Here is a 15,820-nt window from a genome sequence, read left to right as displayed (position 1 = left end):
ACAATAAATCACTAAGCAGCACGTCTTAGTTAGTAGAAAAGCGGCCCACGGCCAAAGCCTCCCATCAGACCAGACCACAGAAAATTCGGAAACTGTAAATTCCCTAGATGCCCCTGCCGGGTCCTCCTACTTAAATTCAGAAGGCCAGGGAGGTAAAATTCAATATCAATAGTAGCAAATACATTTTGTAATATCCAAGTAATTATTTTTTTAATTGAAAAGATACGCAGCTTATATAAGGTATTAGGAGTTCTTTCAAAATTTCAACGTATTAATGTATTATTTCTACTCTATTATAAATATACTAGCGGACCCCAGCGCTATCTGTCGGGCTGATTTGTGAATCTAAACCATCCAGGGTGCCACCCAAACGCATACCGAAAAATTTATTTAAATCGGTCCGGCCGTTTAGGAGGAGTTCAGTGACATACACACGCACACAAGAAATATATATATAAAGATATTATTTATAACTTTGCAAGTCAAATGTACTTTATTATAGGATAAGTACAATGATATAAGCATGTTAAGGGATATAAGGGATGCTATGGAATGACTATTTATAATTTTTAATTCTTAATTAGCTTCTTTAATAATATGTCTTCATATTAAGTAGTTTATTCATAATTTGATAAAGAATGGAGCTAGATGTCTAGTTTCTATTTTTTTTTTTTTAAAAAAAACCTTTTATATGACGGCCGACTGGCGCAGTGGGCAGCGACCCTGCTTTCTGAGTCCAAGGCCGTGGGTTCGATTCCCACAACTGGAAAATATGTTTGTGTGATGAGCATAAGTGTTTTTCAGTGTCTGGGTATTTATATGTATTTTCTAAGTATTTATGTATATATAATTCATAAAAATATTCATCAGTCATCTTAGTACCCATAACACAAGCTACGCTTACTTTGGGGCTGGGTGGCGGTTTGTGTGTTGTCGTAGTATATTTATTTATTTATTTATGATACTGGAATAGAAACGACATCGCCTGGCGAATAAAATTATATGTAACCTAATAGGTTTCTTTGACGGCCGAGTAGCGCAGTGGGCAGCGACCCTGCTTTCTGAGTCCAAGGCCGTGGGTTCGATTCCCACAACTGGAGAGTGTTTGTGTGATGAACATGAATGTTTTTCAGTGTCTGGGTGTTTATCTGTATATTATAAGTATTTATGTGTATTATATTCATAAAAAAATAATTATCAGCTATCTCAGTACCAATAATACAAGCTACGCTTACTTTGGGGCTAGATGGCGATGTGTGTATTGTCGTAGTATATTTATTTATTTATTTATTTAATACCATCATCATGAATATCAGAGTAATATTGTTTCAACTAGCCACTACTTATAACTAACTAACTTATATACCAAATTCTGACTCTTAAGGAAATTATTGAAGTTATACTTCTTTAGCGGCGTTAAGAAAAATTCATGGGAGTGTTAGTTGAACAGGATGAAGTTAGATGCGAAACCGTGTGAGAGGGGATCGGACATCGTCCGCCAGCTCACTTTTACGATGCGCGCGCACACCGTCACAAAAACAGCCACCCTGAAGTTAGCTATAGTCGGCATTTTAATTTTATAAAAAACGGTTTGACAATGTACACTTTAAATTGTCAGAGACTGCGGGCTCATTCCGGTGATTTAATTGTACAACAATCTCAAACTTTAATGTTCAGTGAAACTTGGTGGTCCGATAATGAGATAACTAGATAAAGTCAAAGTCAAAGTCAAATATTTCTTTATTCAAATGGGCACATAGATGGCACTTTTGATGCGTACATAATGCATAATTTTAGCGTATTAAATACCTTATTTCTATTGTTAGTGTCGTTTTCTCTACAAACGAGGAATGAGGCGTAAGATAATTTTTTTTTAAATTTATCTTTTTACGCCAAAGAAGTATAACTTCTAACGCGTGTACACAAGTACACACACGTTTTTTTATTATTAAATGTCACTGATGATGATTGGGATGGGTTGCTTGACCTCTCTGAGGTACGAAGGAAAAGTTAAACGTGTGGAACTTTGAGAAGGGTTATAAAAACCTCACGCGATTTACTGCCCTGATAACAATAGATGTTAAAATTTTGAACTTTACTTTGAAAACGTCATATCCGTCTGTTTGTAGTGCAATTACCACAGGATAGAAGCAGTTGCTCTCTTCCAACATCAAAAATTTACATTTTTAACATTCATTTTTCTATTTTGTGAGACATTAAAGCGGAGCGGGATGCTTAAAAGAAACCTTCTCATTTGTAATTCATCAATTGTATAGTAACCTCGCTGCAATAATTACATTAGAAATTATATTATGAAACATGAACTCTTCCCACAAATTATTCCTGTGCCTTTCGCATTTGATATGGATTCGTCACTTATTTATGTCCTTGTCTTATTTTATAGTGTAAGTACTTAACTTAAGTAATTATCTGTTGCTGCTAGTCTTTGATAAATCGAAGGTTTCTTTCAATAGATTAAGGTTTTTGTATTAAGATGTGATGTATTTGTTCCGGGGCTCTCATAACCTATATTGCGTATCCAGCAGGTCAACGGCAGTGCACGCGGCGCTCCGGCGGTGCCGCCTCGCGAGGCTACCCGGGACGCCCCGCCTCGACCACCGGCGCACGAGATTGCCAGCATCTCTAAATACCAGGTAAGTTCCATTATATATCAGCTGTATAATATTAATAGAGATATTTGTGAGAGAGCTCTCTACCGCTATGCTTATTTTTGCCTCGAAGCAGCGTTCCGGTTTGATGGCAGTGAATGCAGATGTAATAACAGACATAATTGGCTTTACACCTATGCCGCAGATTCGACACAGGGTACCACTTTATAGAGAGAAAGAAAGAAAAATCGTTTTTATTATCACACATTTGTGTAAAATGTTACATTTGTGTCATAAAATTGTTAAAGAAAAAAAAATGTGTGACAAAGGAGCTTGTTCAGTATAGCTGCATACTTCAGCATATGTTTTCAGCCAGCCCCATTATCTTTCAATCATAAAAAGGGACAATAACATAGAATATAATATATAAACAAACGAAAGATATTTTTTACATTAACACAAGCTTATTAACCCCTGACGGACATAATAAAAATCAAAATCATCAAAATCTAAGTAAGAGGTAAATAATAAAAATAAAACCACAATCAAAAGAATAAAAAAAAAATGCCTACTTTAGGCATGAACAGTAATATTTTTTTTTAGGACGTTTTACTTGCATGCCCTGCGTAGTGTTGCTTTTTTATAGTTCCGTTTTCTACCAAGCATTAGTCCATCTGCTTCTTCCGTCAATAATAACTAGAAGGTATAAAAAAATCCTCAATGTGACTAATCTTTATACAGTGTAATTTACCGACACCTATTCTATGCTTTCCTTGCAGTGTACGTTACCTCGTGCAAGGGTAGTTTGAATAACTTTATTATATAAATATTGAAAAAATATTTGCTAATTAAAAGTTCAAAAAGTATTGGCTTTTACGCTCTCACTATGAGCTTTAAAGCCGGAAAGCTGCAAGCCAACTCCAGTTTGAAAATAATCTTTTTTTTTTGTCGTGGTGGAAAAGCTTTATGGCTACCTCTGTCCTTTTGGACAGGACAGGGGTTATGTGGGACTCGTTTACCCGAACTAAAAACCACCACGGCATGTCCCTCTCGTTGGCTTTATTGGACGTCCGGGAACCCGTTGTATACTTCCCAGACTTGAAAATAATCCTGGATTTTGAACAGGTAGACATTAGTATAATAAACTTTTTTTGCCAATTGGCGCATAGGGCAGTGCCCCTGCTTTCTGAGTCCATGGGTAATTCCCGGGCCATTGGTCATTGGCCATTTCCGGGCCGTGGGTTCGACCTACAACTGGAAAATGTTTCCGTGATGAACATGAATGTTTTTCAGTGTCTGGGTGTTTTTCTGTATTTTATGTAATTATAATGACAAGGTTGCTTGGAAGCATCCGCTTTCATCGCTCACAAGATAGAAAAATGAATGTTAAAATTTAAAATGTAAATTGTTGATGTTGGAAAAGAGCAACTGCTGCAACTGCTGAGTTTCTTGCTGGCTTTTTCTCGGTTGAATCTGCCTTCCGAACCGGTGGTAGAGTCACTACAAACAGACAGACTTGACGTTCCAAAAGTGCTTATCCTACTTGAAGTAAATGAATTTTGGCCTACTTGAAATAAATGAATTTTGAATTTGAACATAATGTATATTCAAATTAAAATTCAAATCATAAAATTATTCATCAGTCATATTAGTGCCCATATCATAAGCTACGCTTACTTTGGGGCTAGATGGCGAGGAATTAAAGCATAGAGAATCCTATTCTACTCAAAAAACAAATTTCGTTGTTCATACTGTTAACATCCAGTACTGTATACGTTGGTATACGTTCGTCAGTTTCACCCGTCGTTTCCTGCTCTTTGTTCATCATGCTTTGTTCACTGCGGGCAGTGTCCGTTTAAACATCAACTCTTCGTGAACTAGGTTATTGCATTATCTACGCTCAGCTAGTTTGATCACTACGAACTGATTGATATGTAACTAAAATCAGAACTTGGAATATCGTAAAGGTGCCTGAAATTCAGAAATTCTTAATTCATAATTTTAAATTCCAAATTCAAAAATTCTAAATTCTGAATTAATAAGTTTCAAGTAAACGCCTTCTTTATATCTGTTTGCAGTGGAGTGTAACTATAAATTCTGTTTTTTTTCTGGTCTGGTATAGTTAAGCACGTAACTTAAAACGGCCCCCCGAAAGTGAAGTCGAACTCTTACCCACTGGGCTATCACCGCTTCTCAATATCTGGTATACCATACCATAATATAAAGTACTTTGAATAAATTAACTAAGAATTTTTGAATTTAGGATTTATCACCACCACCGTCAAGCGATTTAAGATTTTGGTACAATTTCGCGTAGAAACCGTTAAGGGGTATGGGATGAATACCTTCCATACCGCAGTCAATTCAATATATATACTAACAAGGGTTAGTGTGCCTTAACATTTACCACAAGTTGAGATTTTTAATTTTTTTTAATAAAGTGATGATGCAGTCTGAGATGGTAGCGGGCTAACCTGTTAGGGAGGACGGTAGTCATATCCCTAATCGGTTTCTACGCGACATCGCACCGGAACACTAAATCGCTTAGCGGCACGTCTTTGGGTGGTAACTAGAAACGGCCGAAGCTTTCCACCAGACCAGAAAAATACAAAAAATAAACCTCTGCCGGGAATCGAACCCGGGACCTAAATTAAATTCACAGCGTTCACCGTTGCGCCAGGAAGGAAATCAAAAAGTTTCTTAACCTTTTTGCACATATAGATTGTCGCTGTATAACACACGATTTCTGTAATTTGTATAATAAATGCGACTGTCATAAATAAAAAATCTAACTAAAAAGTCAAATTGGACCGCACTAAAAGCGCGTGCCAAGTTGTATGTAGGTATAATACTGTTCAATTCCACGACTATAAATAATTAAAGTTTTAGTTTAGTTTGATTTTAGTTAGGATTACCACTCTCTGCGATTTACACAGATTTGTTTCCTTTTCATCAATAGTCTATAACAGTCCACTGCTAAACTAGAGCCAGTGGCGTGCATAGAGGGTATGCACAGGGTATGCAGATGATATAAAATGAAGAAAATGTCCAGTACGAACTATGAATAGTTAAGGGTACGCTTTTTATACCTCTTATAAAGCCTACACATCAGTTTTTATAACTCGTACTGGAGACTTTCTTCATTTTATATCATCTGCACACCCTCTATGCACGCCACTGACTAGAGCCCTCTCTAGGCTAGCATGCAGGAGACATTTTTCTCCCGAAGAAAGGAGAAAACTCTCCGAGCATCGGCGCACGTGTGGAAATAATATCCAAGTAATCTACTGTCCATAACAACAGTGAAAATATTGTTAGCAAAACTGAAATGTCGTGAAGTAATAGCAACAACAGCTTACGCTAAAGCTAGAATTGAAGCTGCCCACAAGACCAGAACATAAAAAATTAGGAATTTATTTATTTCTCGATTGCCTCCTCCAGAGCTCGGGACCTCCTAACTTATAAAACCATTCTCTATATATATATAGATTTTATATTATAACGATAAAATAATATTATACATATTCAATAAATTACCTGACAAAATGAAGCCACTGACAAATGACATCACATTTTTAAACATTATTTTTATACTATTGATGAATATTTAAAGTGACATTCGTTAGTAATTATTAATTTATTTGCATTCTCTGGCATGTGCCCATATAAACTTATTTGTGAATAAATAAATAAATATACTACGCAAATACACACATCGCCATCTAGCCACAAAGTAAGCGAAGCTTTTGTTATGAGTACTAAGATGACTGATGAATATTTTTATGAATAATATACATAGATACTTATAATATACAGATAAACACCCAGACACTGAAAAACATTCATGTTCATCACACAAACATTTTGGAGTTGTGGCAATATTCGATTCCCGCAACATACTTATTTGCCAACTGCGCCAGTCGGCCGCCATTGTAATCTATTATTTATTTATTGTATTTTATTAATAAAAACATTACATTGGCAATAATATTAATATATTATTGCCAATATCTTATTTTTAGTAGTTAGTAGTTACATCAATTAAAATTTGAATACTACCCTGATAAATTGCATGCCAATTTGGTGTGGTACAGTTAAGATCGACATATTTTTTTCTGTAACACCTGTTTACCTGTATCAGCAAAAAAATAAATAATTGAATTGAAAACCAAAGCTCTCATCACTACGCTAGGGAGGACGTCGTCGTTGTTTTGCGCGCAGAAGCGGATTAAAAGTTCGACTCCCCAGTCCTATATCGTATAGTTTGACTATGGCCATCCTAGTTCTAGTTCTGCGTAGCGGAACCAGGCCAGCCGTATTTTGCGAGAGTTCATCGAATTTCACATATCTCTGAATGCTCCGGATGCATGATAGTTTAGTAATTGAATTTTTTAAATTGTCCACTCGGATTCTTGTGAGAATTACCTAACTGGTGTGTCAATTGTATTTACGTGGTATTTTAACCATAGAATTAAGAACATACGAAGGTCGATTGGCGCAGTGGGTAGCGACCCTGCTTTCTGAGTCCAAGGCCGTGGGTTCGATTCCCACTACTGGATAATGTTTGTGTGATGAGCATGAATGTTTTTCAGTGGCAGTGTTTATATGTAAATTCTATGTATTAATGTACATAATTCTAATTTATAGAAATATTCATCAGGCAACTTAGTACCCATAACACAAGCTACGCTTACTTTGGGGCTAGAAGGCGATGTGTGTATTGTCGTAAAAAAAAAAAAGTAAAGTGAATGGTGTTTTCATCCAGCAGTTAGTGTGTGAGGGGTGAGCTACAAGTAGGCAAATATGCGACGTATGTCGTACCCACGCGTTCAAGAAATCGCGGCCCTTTTGATGTACAACGGAATTCCTTGAAGTACTTACTCTACAAACCGCTTTTGTGATAAACATCTCGTTTGCCTCTTATTTGTTCCTTGGCTAAGGTTATCACATTTATATGTAGAATTCATTGCCGAATAAGGAAATTTTGAGCTTCTTCTAGCTTTAATTTAAGAAAAAATAAATAAATAAATAAATATACTACGACAATACACACATCGCCATCTAGCCCCAAAGTAAGCGTAGCTTGTGTTATGGGTACTAAGACAGCTGATGAATATTTTTATGAATATGATACACATAAATACTTATAATATAAAAATAAACACCCAGACACTGAAAAACAATCGTGCTCATCACACAAACATTTTCCAGTTGTGGGAATCGAACCCACGGCCTACGACTCAGAAAGCAGGGTCGCTGCCCACTGCGCCACTCGGCTGTCAAAAAAATAAATAAAATAAATAAATTACCAACCCACTACAGGCCACGGCTCTCCTCCCAACAAAAAAGAGGGGTTAAGGCAGTAGTCCACCGAGCTGTCCCAGCCCGGATTGGTGGACTCCACATACCTTTGAGAACATTATGAAGAACTCTCAGGCATGCAGGTTTCCTCACGATGTTTTTCTTCACCGTTGTAGCAAGTGATATTTTTAATTACTCAAAACGCACCTAACTTACAAAAGTTAGAGTTATGAGCTGGGATTCGAACTCGGCCCCCTGAAAGTGAAGTCGAGCTCCTACCCACTGCGCTATCACAGCTTCAAAAATTTAATTCATGTAAACCTAATAAAAGCTCAGTAGCCTATAACATTCCACTGCTGGACTAAAGGCCTCTCCCAACGGTAGGGTTTGCCCATAACCACGTATACGTGTTGGTGATCACAGTAGATGGTTGTAGTAGCACAGAGGACGCGGCTGCCCGCTCTCCGTTATATTTCCTCAGTCGCCTCGTACGACATCCCACGGGACGAGGAGGATTACACGAGAGAGAAATGCCGTGGTAGGTTATAGTTTGCGTATACCCCCTTTAGAGGGGGGGGGGGGGGGGGGGGCACGCCAAAAAAAAAGGTAAGGTGGGTTCTACGGAGGCGTAGGTTTTTACATAATCAATAACAGTAAGGCATTTATAGGGTGCAGATTTCACCCTTGACATAAACATACATAAAAAGTAGCACAGTAGTTAAGTAGGTCTCAAGTTAAACGAAAAACATCTAGCAAATTTACATTCATTTACAATAACAAAACATTTCGCATTAATGTCGACTTTGTCCCGACATGAATTTTAATTACTTAGAAAAGCATCCAAAGGTTTATTTGTTGGGCGCTCATTGTATGAGTGGAGGCCACTCGGAATACCATTTCGCAGGGCTGGGAAACCTTTGGTTGAAGAAATCCATACTAATCCTTACAAATAATATATTCTTACAAACAAACACAATTTCTCATTTATAATATTATTGGGGATAAATAAGAAAGTGTGTTTGTTTGTCCCGCAACCTAACCAAGCAACTAGTAAACTTAATTATGAAAATTAATTGGCTATACTCCGCGAAAAGCAGGTGAATCTGTATGGTGTAATTAATAATTTTCTAATAATTGTTAACTTAACAATTATTCATTGTGAAGTCAACATCTCCTACACATTGCCGAACATGTTTGGTGTTGAGTATAAGGATTGAAGAAATTAAAAATTACATCATACAGATTCTCCTGCTTTTCAGTATAGCATAGCAAATTAAGCTTAATTTTCATAATATATCATGGAATTCCACAAAGTAACGCCTGCTTATATCCAAAAGTTAACTTGATTTTTGGCATAGAGTAAGTTGAAAGGATGGATAGAGTAGCATTTTCTATTAATTTTTATCCCAGGAGAACAAACGGTTTTTTCAATTCCCCACGGGATTTGTAAAAAAATTTAAAAATCCGGTCGAAGAACTGAATAAAAAAAATGCTTTTCGAAAATGCATTAAAAATAGTTAAGAACTGCCAAAGGAAATACTATCTCGAAGGCAAGGCGGCATTTAAATATGACGATCCGTTTTAGAGTAGCATACAGACGCACAGGTTAAAACAAAAAAGTCAAACGAATAACACTCTTATTTCAACAGAGGTAAAAATTAAAAACATGTACCATTACATAAGGTTCATTTTAGTCCAAGGTTTAGTTTTAATCGACTTCAATAAAATATGCAAATCTATATACATCAAACAGCCGCGAGATACGTTACACATTACTTAGTAGAAAACAAACCGCATCCTAATATGTTCATTATTTATTTGTACCCATAACTATTTTTCAACCGACCTAAAAAAAACGTAAGATGTTCTCAATTCGACTGAAGATGTTTAAATAAGTATTTTTTAATCGATAACTCCACCAAATATAATAATTTTCTTTGGTACGTTTTACCTCAGAGGTCCGATTTTAATTTGGTGATTTTTTGAAGATTGAAGGAGGGATCAGTCATGTACTGATTCGTTCTGATTTTTGAAAATTTAATTTATGGCCATAGAAATATAACAAAATTTAAAAAGAAAACGGACTGTAACAATATAAATATTAGAAGCAAAAATAAACTCGTTGTGCAGTTCACTAGGCCAAATAAAATTGCTAACTCATTCACGGGCAATTGTATATTATTTAATAACAAATTACCGAATGAAATCTTTGAGATGTCTCTCAATAAGTTTAAAGTTTATATAAAACATAAGTATAAATGCATAGTCACGCCCAATCGTTGCTCCGTTGCTGCGTGTGTGTAAAACTAACAAAGCATTAAACGCACTTTCACATTCACAATGATAAATATTATCCAAAAAAAAACCGGTCGTTAAAAACCTATTGTTATTTTGCAATAAAAACCTCATTTGTAAACAAACTTCGCGTAAACAGCGCAAATAAACTAAGTGAAATGAACAAGAAATAACTCCAATTAATTTCCGAACAAAGAGATTTGTAGGGTAGAGCGGATAATGAGGGCATTTTTTGCAAATTATTATCATCATAATCATTTTCAACAAATGGACGTCCACAGCTGGAAATAGGCATTTTATAGGGAGCTCCAAATACCACAATCTTGTGCCGCTTCAGTCCAGCGGTTATCTGTGACTCGTTTGATGACATCTATCCACTTCGTCATAGCATAGTTCTCTCCATCGCTGAGTCTCTTTATCAGCCCCAATTTTTCGGAGCAATAATTCATCACGAATGGGAAGATTGCCTGATTATAGTCCTTTCTTTTTTTAATGGAGAATAATTGCGATGGGGATCATCTAAGAAGAACGGTCAGGGTTGGTTCCTACTTAAATATTTGTGTGATGACTTTTATAAGTCATATTTTATGAGTAGCTTTTAAATTCGCTTATCTTATCTACGCCCTTCATGCAAAATTAACAGATTGCGTAGTTTTTTTTTCCATTGTAGAAAACCATCGCCTATAAACAGAGCAACTCTTCACAGGACATGCAAGGAGCACGTCTATGCTCATGAATTTGAGGCGTAGGTGTTAAGCCTTATGTGCCGGTAACTACACCGGCAACCACGCCTTTCGGACTGCAACACGGCATTGCAACAATGGTGCTTAGCGACAGATATAAGCACCGCAATAGTACTTCCCCGGACGAGCTCTGTCTCAAAAACCTCTACTACTACAAGTAGTTTGTAATTGTTTTCATTGAAACTTCTTAAGCAGTGATTTAATAATATTAAGAACAAGAATTGACGGTGTAAACAACATTTGCTCTGTACCTTGACTATTCTTATTTGCGCATATTAATTTAACTTTCATAAACCCCACCCTGAGCCTCTTGATTTCACACTGCTGTGATAAACTTGGAACGTGTCATCGCAAATCGCTCTGTCAAAGCGACTAGCGTTGTTTGTCCCTTCCGACACGAATATAAAAGTGAAGCATCACTGTCGATCAGTTGTTACTGAAAGCTTTAAATGCGTAATAGAGCCTCGAATTAAAGTTCATTATATTTGTACGAACGGAATTCTGATTTAGACATTCGCTTTGCGTGAAATTAATTTATCGAAACAGTTGCGAAGTTCCATTAACTTCGTATCAATAAAACTCCGAATCGTATTTATGTGACTACGAAGCAACGCCATTGTATAGAAAAAGAAAGAAAATAGCACTTTATTTAAATCATATATATTTTTAATAGCTATTTAAATAATTAATAAATGGATAAATAAATATACTACGACAATACACGCATCGCCATCTAGCCCCAAAGTAAGCGAAGCTTGTGTTTTGGGTACTAAGATAGCTGTTAATATTTTTATGAATATAATAAACTTAAATACTTATTAAATACAGATAAACACCCAGACCTTGGAAAACTTATATTATTATTTTCACCACTCCTTACATTTCTTACTCAGCGTTTTTTTTATTGCACTGCGAGTTGGCCCATGTCTGCAACTTGCAAGCCCACTTGGTGGTTAGTGGTGGTTCGAATACCTTCTTCTTCCACCACTTCTTACTTTTTTAAGTTATGTGCGCTTTTTTAAGCCTTTAAAATATGACTTGCTTTAACGGAAGGAAAACATCGCGAGGAAACCTGCATACCAGATAGCTCTCCATAATTTTATCAAAGGTGCGTGAAGTCCACCAATTCGCACTGGGTCAGCGTGGTGGAGCACGGCCTTAACCCCTTCTCATCGTGGAATGAGACCCGTGTCCTGTAGTGGCCCGGTAATGTAATATGATGAGGATGTATACTTACCTATATAGTTTCTACGCGGTATCATACCGGAAAGCTAAATCGCATGGCGGCACGTCTTTGTCGGTCGGAAACCACGTCCGAAATGTGACCAAATTTGTCCTGCCAGCGATCAAACCTTGAACCCCTCTCTTATAAGACCACAGCACTCATAACACTGCCAGTGACGTTGTCAAAACTGTCTGACTGTTCGCGCATTTAATTGGCATGTATATTCGTGATTTAGAATGACATTTGTTAAGCGAATAAACAAGTAAATATGCAATTTTACGTTAAATTCTTAAGCATGTGAACCTTCGTGACTTAGCATGTTAATTGTTACTGCTATGAAATTTGCTAATAGCATAACGTGTCAAGTATATTTATTTTTAAAATTGGCACTAAGAATGCGTCCGCAAATTTGTTTAAATATGGAAGTTTTTCGGTTCGCTTCCTGGCTAAATGAAACCAAATGAAATACACCTAAAAATATCACATAGAGAGATTCCTAATCTGACTGCTGCAATTATTTTTTGAAAATCGTTAGGTGTATTGATTGATACCTAAATTGATACAATTCCATTTCTTAGGTTAAGTTTTCGGTTGCCTTACCCTCTAGGCTATCACTGACTAGATTAATTAAAATAATAAATCGTAGCTTCCTTACCCACGTCTGAGCAGCATGACTGGTGTTTGCCCTAAAACCCTCTCCTATAAATTATAGCAGACTAGCTGTTGCCCGCGACTTCGTCTGCTTTGATATTGTTTTTTGATGAGGCGTTCAATTTAGTTGTAGTTCTAAAAAAAATTAAAGTATTCAGTATCCTTAAATGAGGGGTTTGCTGCTGTCCGCTGACGAGTTCTGTCCTCTATCTCCAACCACATTCAGATCTACACAAAGTTTGGGCAAAATTAAACACATATTTTAACCTCTATAGTACAAAAATAGTTATTTAAATATCACAAATTAATATTTCTACATAATTAAAAAAAAGGGCATATTAAACATAATTTAATTTGGAACACTAATAGATAGTTAGTTATTGGAAAACAAAGTTTCACTCAACATTAAAATTTGAGATGTTTTTACAATTTAATCAATTATATCACCGGAATGAGCTCGCAGACTTTGACAATTGAAAGCGTACACTGTCAAACCTTATAGCTAACTACGCGCCAAAAGAAGTATAACTTCAAAAAAATAAGTAGTGGCTGAGATGCGGCACAGTATCAAGTTAACAAAATTATTTAAATCAAAATAGTAAATATGTTTGTACTTTACGTGGCACACTAAGATTTTCAAGAGTTCACTGCCCTCCGGTCTTTGCTTCGATATCTTACAAGATGCGATATTAGTAAAACATAGTTTTTTTATTGGGTTGGTGGTGGGTAGGGTTATTTAAAGTACTACTATAGTATTATTATAAATTCAAATTTGTATCTCTTTGTTTGTTTATTTATTCTGCGATGATAATAATATAAGGGCCTACTATCTTAGTACTTGATCCTATTACATCTACTTGTGTGACTGGATGTCAACCGTCAAAAATATTTCATAAAAAATAAGTTTGTTCACTCTCGAATTTCGAGATTGGTATGCGTGGATTCGTTCGTGCTTAACGTTCGAAAAAGCAATTAAAGTAACGGAATATCTTATTAAGTAAGGATATACATATTATAAGTAATCTTTAACATTTTAATTTCTGCATAACATTTTAATGCCCGGACCAAGTAATCTGTAGTAGAACGTGTGAACCACTACTTCTGCTGTTCTGATAACTGCCTATAACTTAAACAAAGCTTACATATTATGTTAAACATGACTTAACAATAATAATCCCTTTTCCCCATCCGACTAAACTAAATGCTTTTGCTAGGAGTTGGTACAATAATAATCCAACATTTGGTATTCGTATTTAAACATAATATTACCTTCCGTATGTAGGCCCGTCCCTTACATTGAGCCGTTAAGTCAAATTATGGAGTCCACGCAGAGTCTTCAGAAATATCTCATATTTTTTAGTAGCAATCATCGAATGAGACAAATTATACCGTATACACAATTAAAAAAAGAATTGGAACAATTATGCTAATGGGATAGATATCACAGAATATTTACTTATTTATCGTTCGGTTCTCATTGAATGAAAGAGAAGAGAGTGCTTCGTAAAACTAGGTTGTGCTTAGGGCCGCTCGGGCGACTGGCGGAAACGGTTACGGCAGTGTGCCGCGAAACCTTGCGTCGACTCGACGTTCGTGTATTAAAAAAAAGTTAGTATCAGATTTGCCTCCAATTCCCACTTGACAGCTGTGCGTCAGTTCTAAGTGCCATTTTGAATGTGTGTTCTTTTTTCGAATATGTGAATGGTTGGGTGCTTTATCATGCCGTGATTTGTGATTGAGAAATGTTTGTTTCGTGATTTCGTGAGCGTTTTGCCTTGTGCCAAATATTTTAGCATATTAAAAAAAATAATATCATATATTGAAACGGAAAACCTTATTTGATAAAAAATATGTATATATGACCTACGTTAGTGACATGTTTCCTTTGTTGGTACTAGATGTATTCAGGGACTTCACATTAAAGACTTCATCATAGTAGAGAATTATTGAGAAGAAATACCCACCAGGTTGTTTCTGCGAGAATGCCAGATGGGATTACGTTTGGTTATCATATTTCCCACTGTATAAAGAAGCGTATGCACATCTCCCGATTGAATAATTTCGGTGCCAGTTTTTATCATAACCGGTTGAGCAGTTTAACCGGGAAAAGGTAGTCGATAAAAATAGACTATCATTTACAATCGTAGAGCTTTGCGGTATAATACGCTAGATTAGTCGTGAAAGTCCAATTACAATTTAGTATGGTAAATTTAAATTTAATTATAATTCCAAATGAAATCGAAATTATTAATTTAAATTTGGGTTCAGACCTAATTTGAATAATATCAGATTTATTTGTGTAGTGCGATAAAATGATTGATTTAAATCTAAATGAATTATAATATGTTATATAATATGAATTATATTATATCGTACTGCCTTCTAACAAGCCGAATAGCAAGTTGAATGTGTATGGAAAAGATATACCTTTCCACTAAAACAAACTACCTTCATTTCGTTCATACTAAAACTGGTCCTGGTCAGAAGGATATGCTTAACAACTCAAAGATATTGAATTGCTTAAATTTTAGACGCACATAACTCCGAAAAGTTAGAGGTGCATCCCGGGGTTCGAACTCAGCCTCTCCGATAGGAAAGCTAAAGTCTTACCCACTAGGCTATCACCTCACAGCTTCTAGCTTGGACTGCATCATCACTTACCACCATGGTTAATTTATAAGTTAAGTTCATAAATATACTACGACAATACACCCGTCGCCATCTAGCCCCAAAGTAAGCGTAGCGCGTGTTATGGGTACTAAGATGACTGATGAATATTTATCTGATGAATATATAAATACCCAGACACTGAAAACATTCATGTTCATCACACATACTTTTCCAGTTTTCGTGGGGATCGAAATCACGGCCTTGCACTCAAAAAGCAGGTTCGCTGCCCACTGCGCCAATCGGTCGTCAAAAGTAAATGAGGATAACTTAGCAATCACAATGGATACCAAAATCTTGTTCGATTCCAGTCGGTTACCTTAAGGAGT

General features: G+C 36.1%; 1 protein-coding gene across 3 annotated transcripts in view; it reads left to right on the top strand.

The window, feature by feature from the left end:
* LOC120631357 (MAGUK p55 subfamily member 5) overlaps window positions 1–15,820 on the top strand; it is a 211,221-nt gene that overhangs the window by 113,969 nt on the left and 81,432 nt on the right. For 2 of the 3 annotated variants that reach the window (XM_039900879.1, XM_039900877.1), the window contains one exon: window positions 2,544–2,654. In XM_039900879.1, coding sequence (XP_039756813.1) covers window positions 2,544–2,654 — 111 coding nt within the window. The remainder of the gene's footprint in view (window positions 1–2,543; window positions 2,655–15,820) is intronic. The other variant, XM_039900878.1, reaches the window with a different exon arrangement.

The sequence above is a fragment of the Pararge aegeria genome, chromosome 18 (assembly GCF_905163445.1).
Source record: "Pararge aegeria chromosome 18, ilParAegt1.1, whole genome shotgun sequence".
NCBI classification, from domain to species: Eukaryota; Metazoa; Arthropoda; class Insecta; order Lepidoptera; family Nymphalidae; genus Pararge; species Pararge aegeria.
Note: the sequence above shows the minus strand (reverse complement) of the source record. Positions and strands in the feature narration are given on the sequence as shown.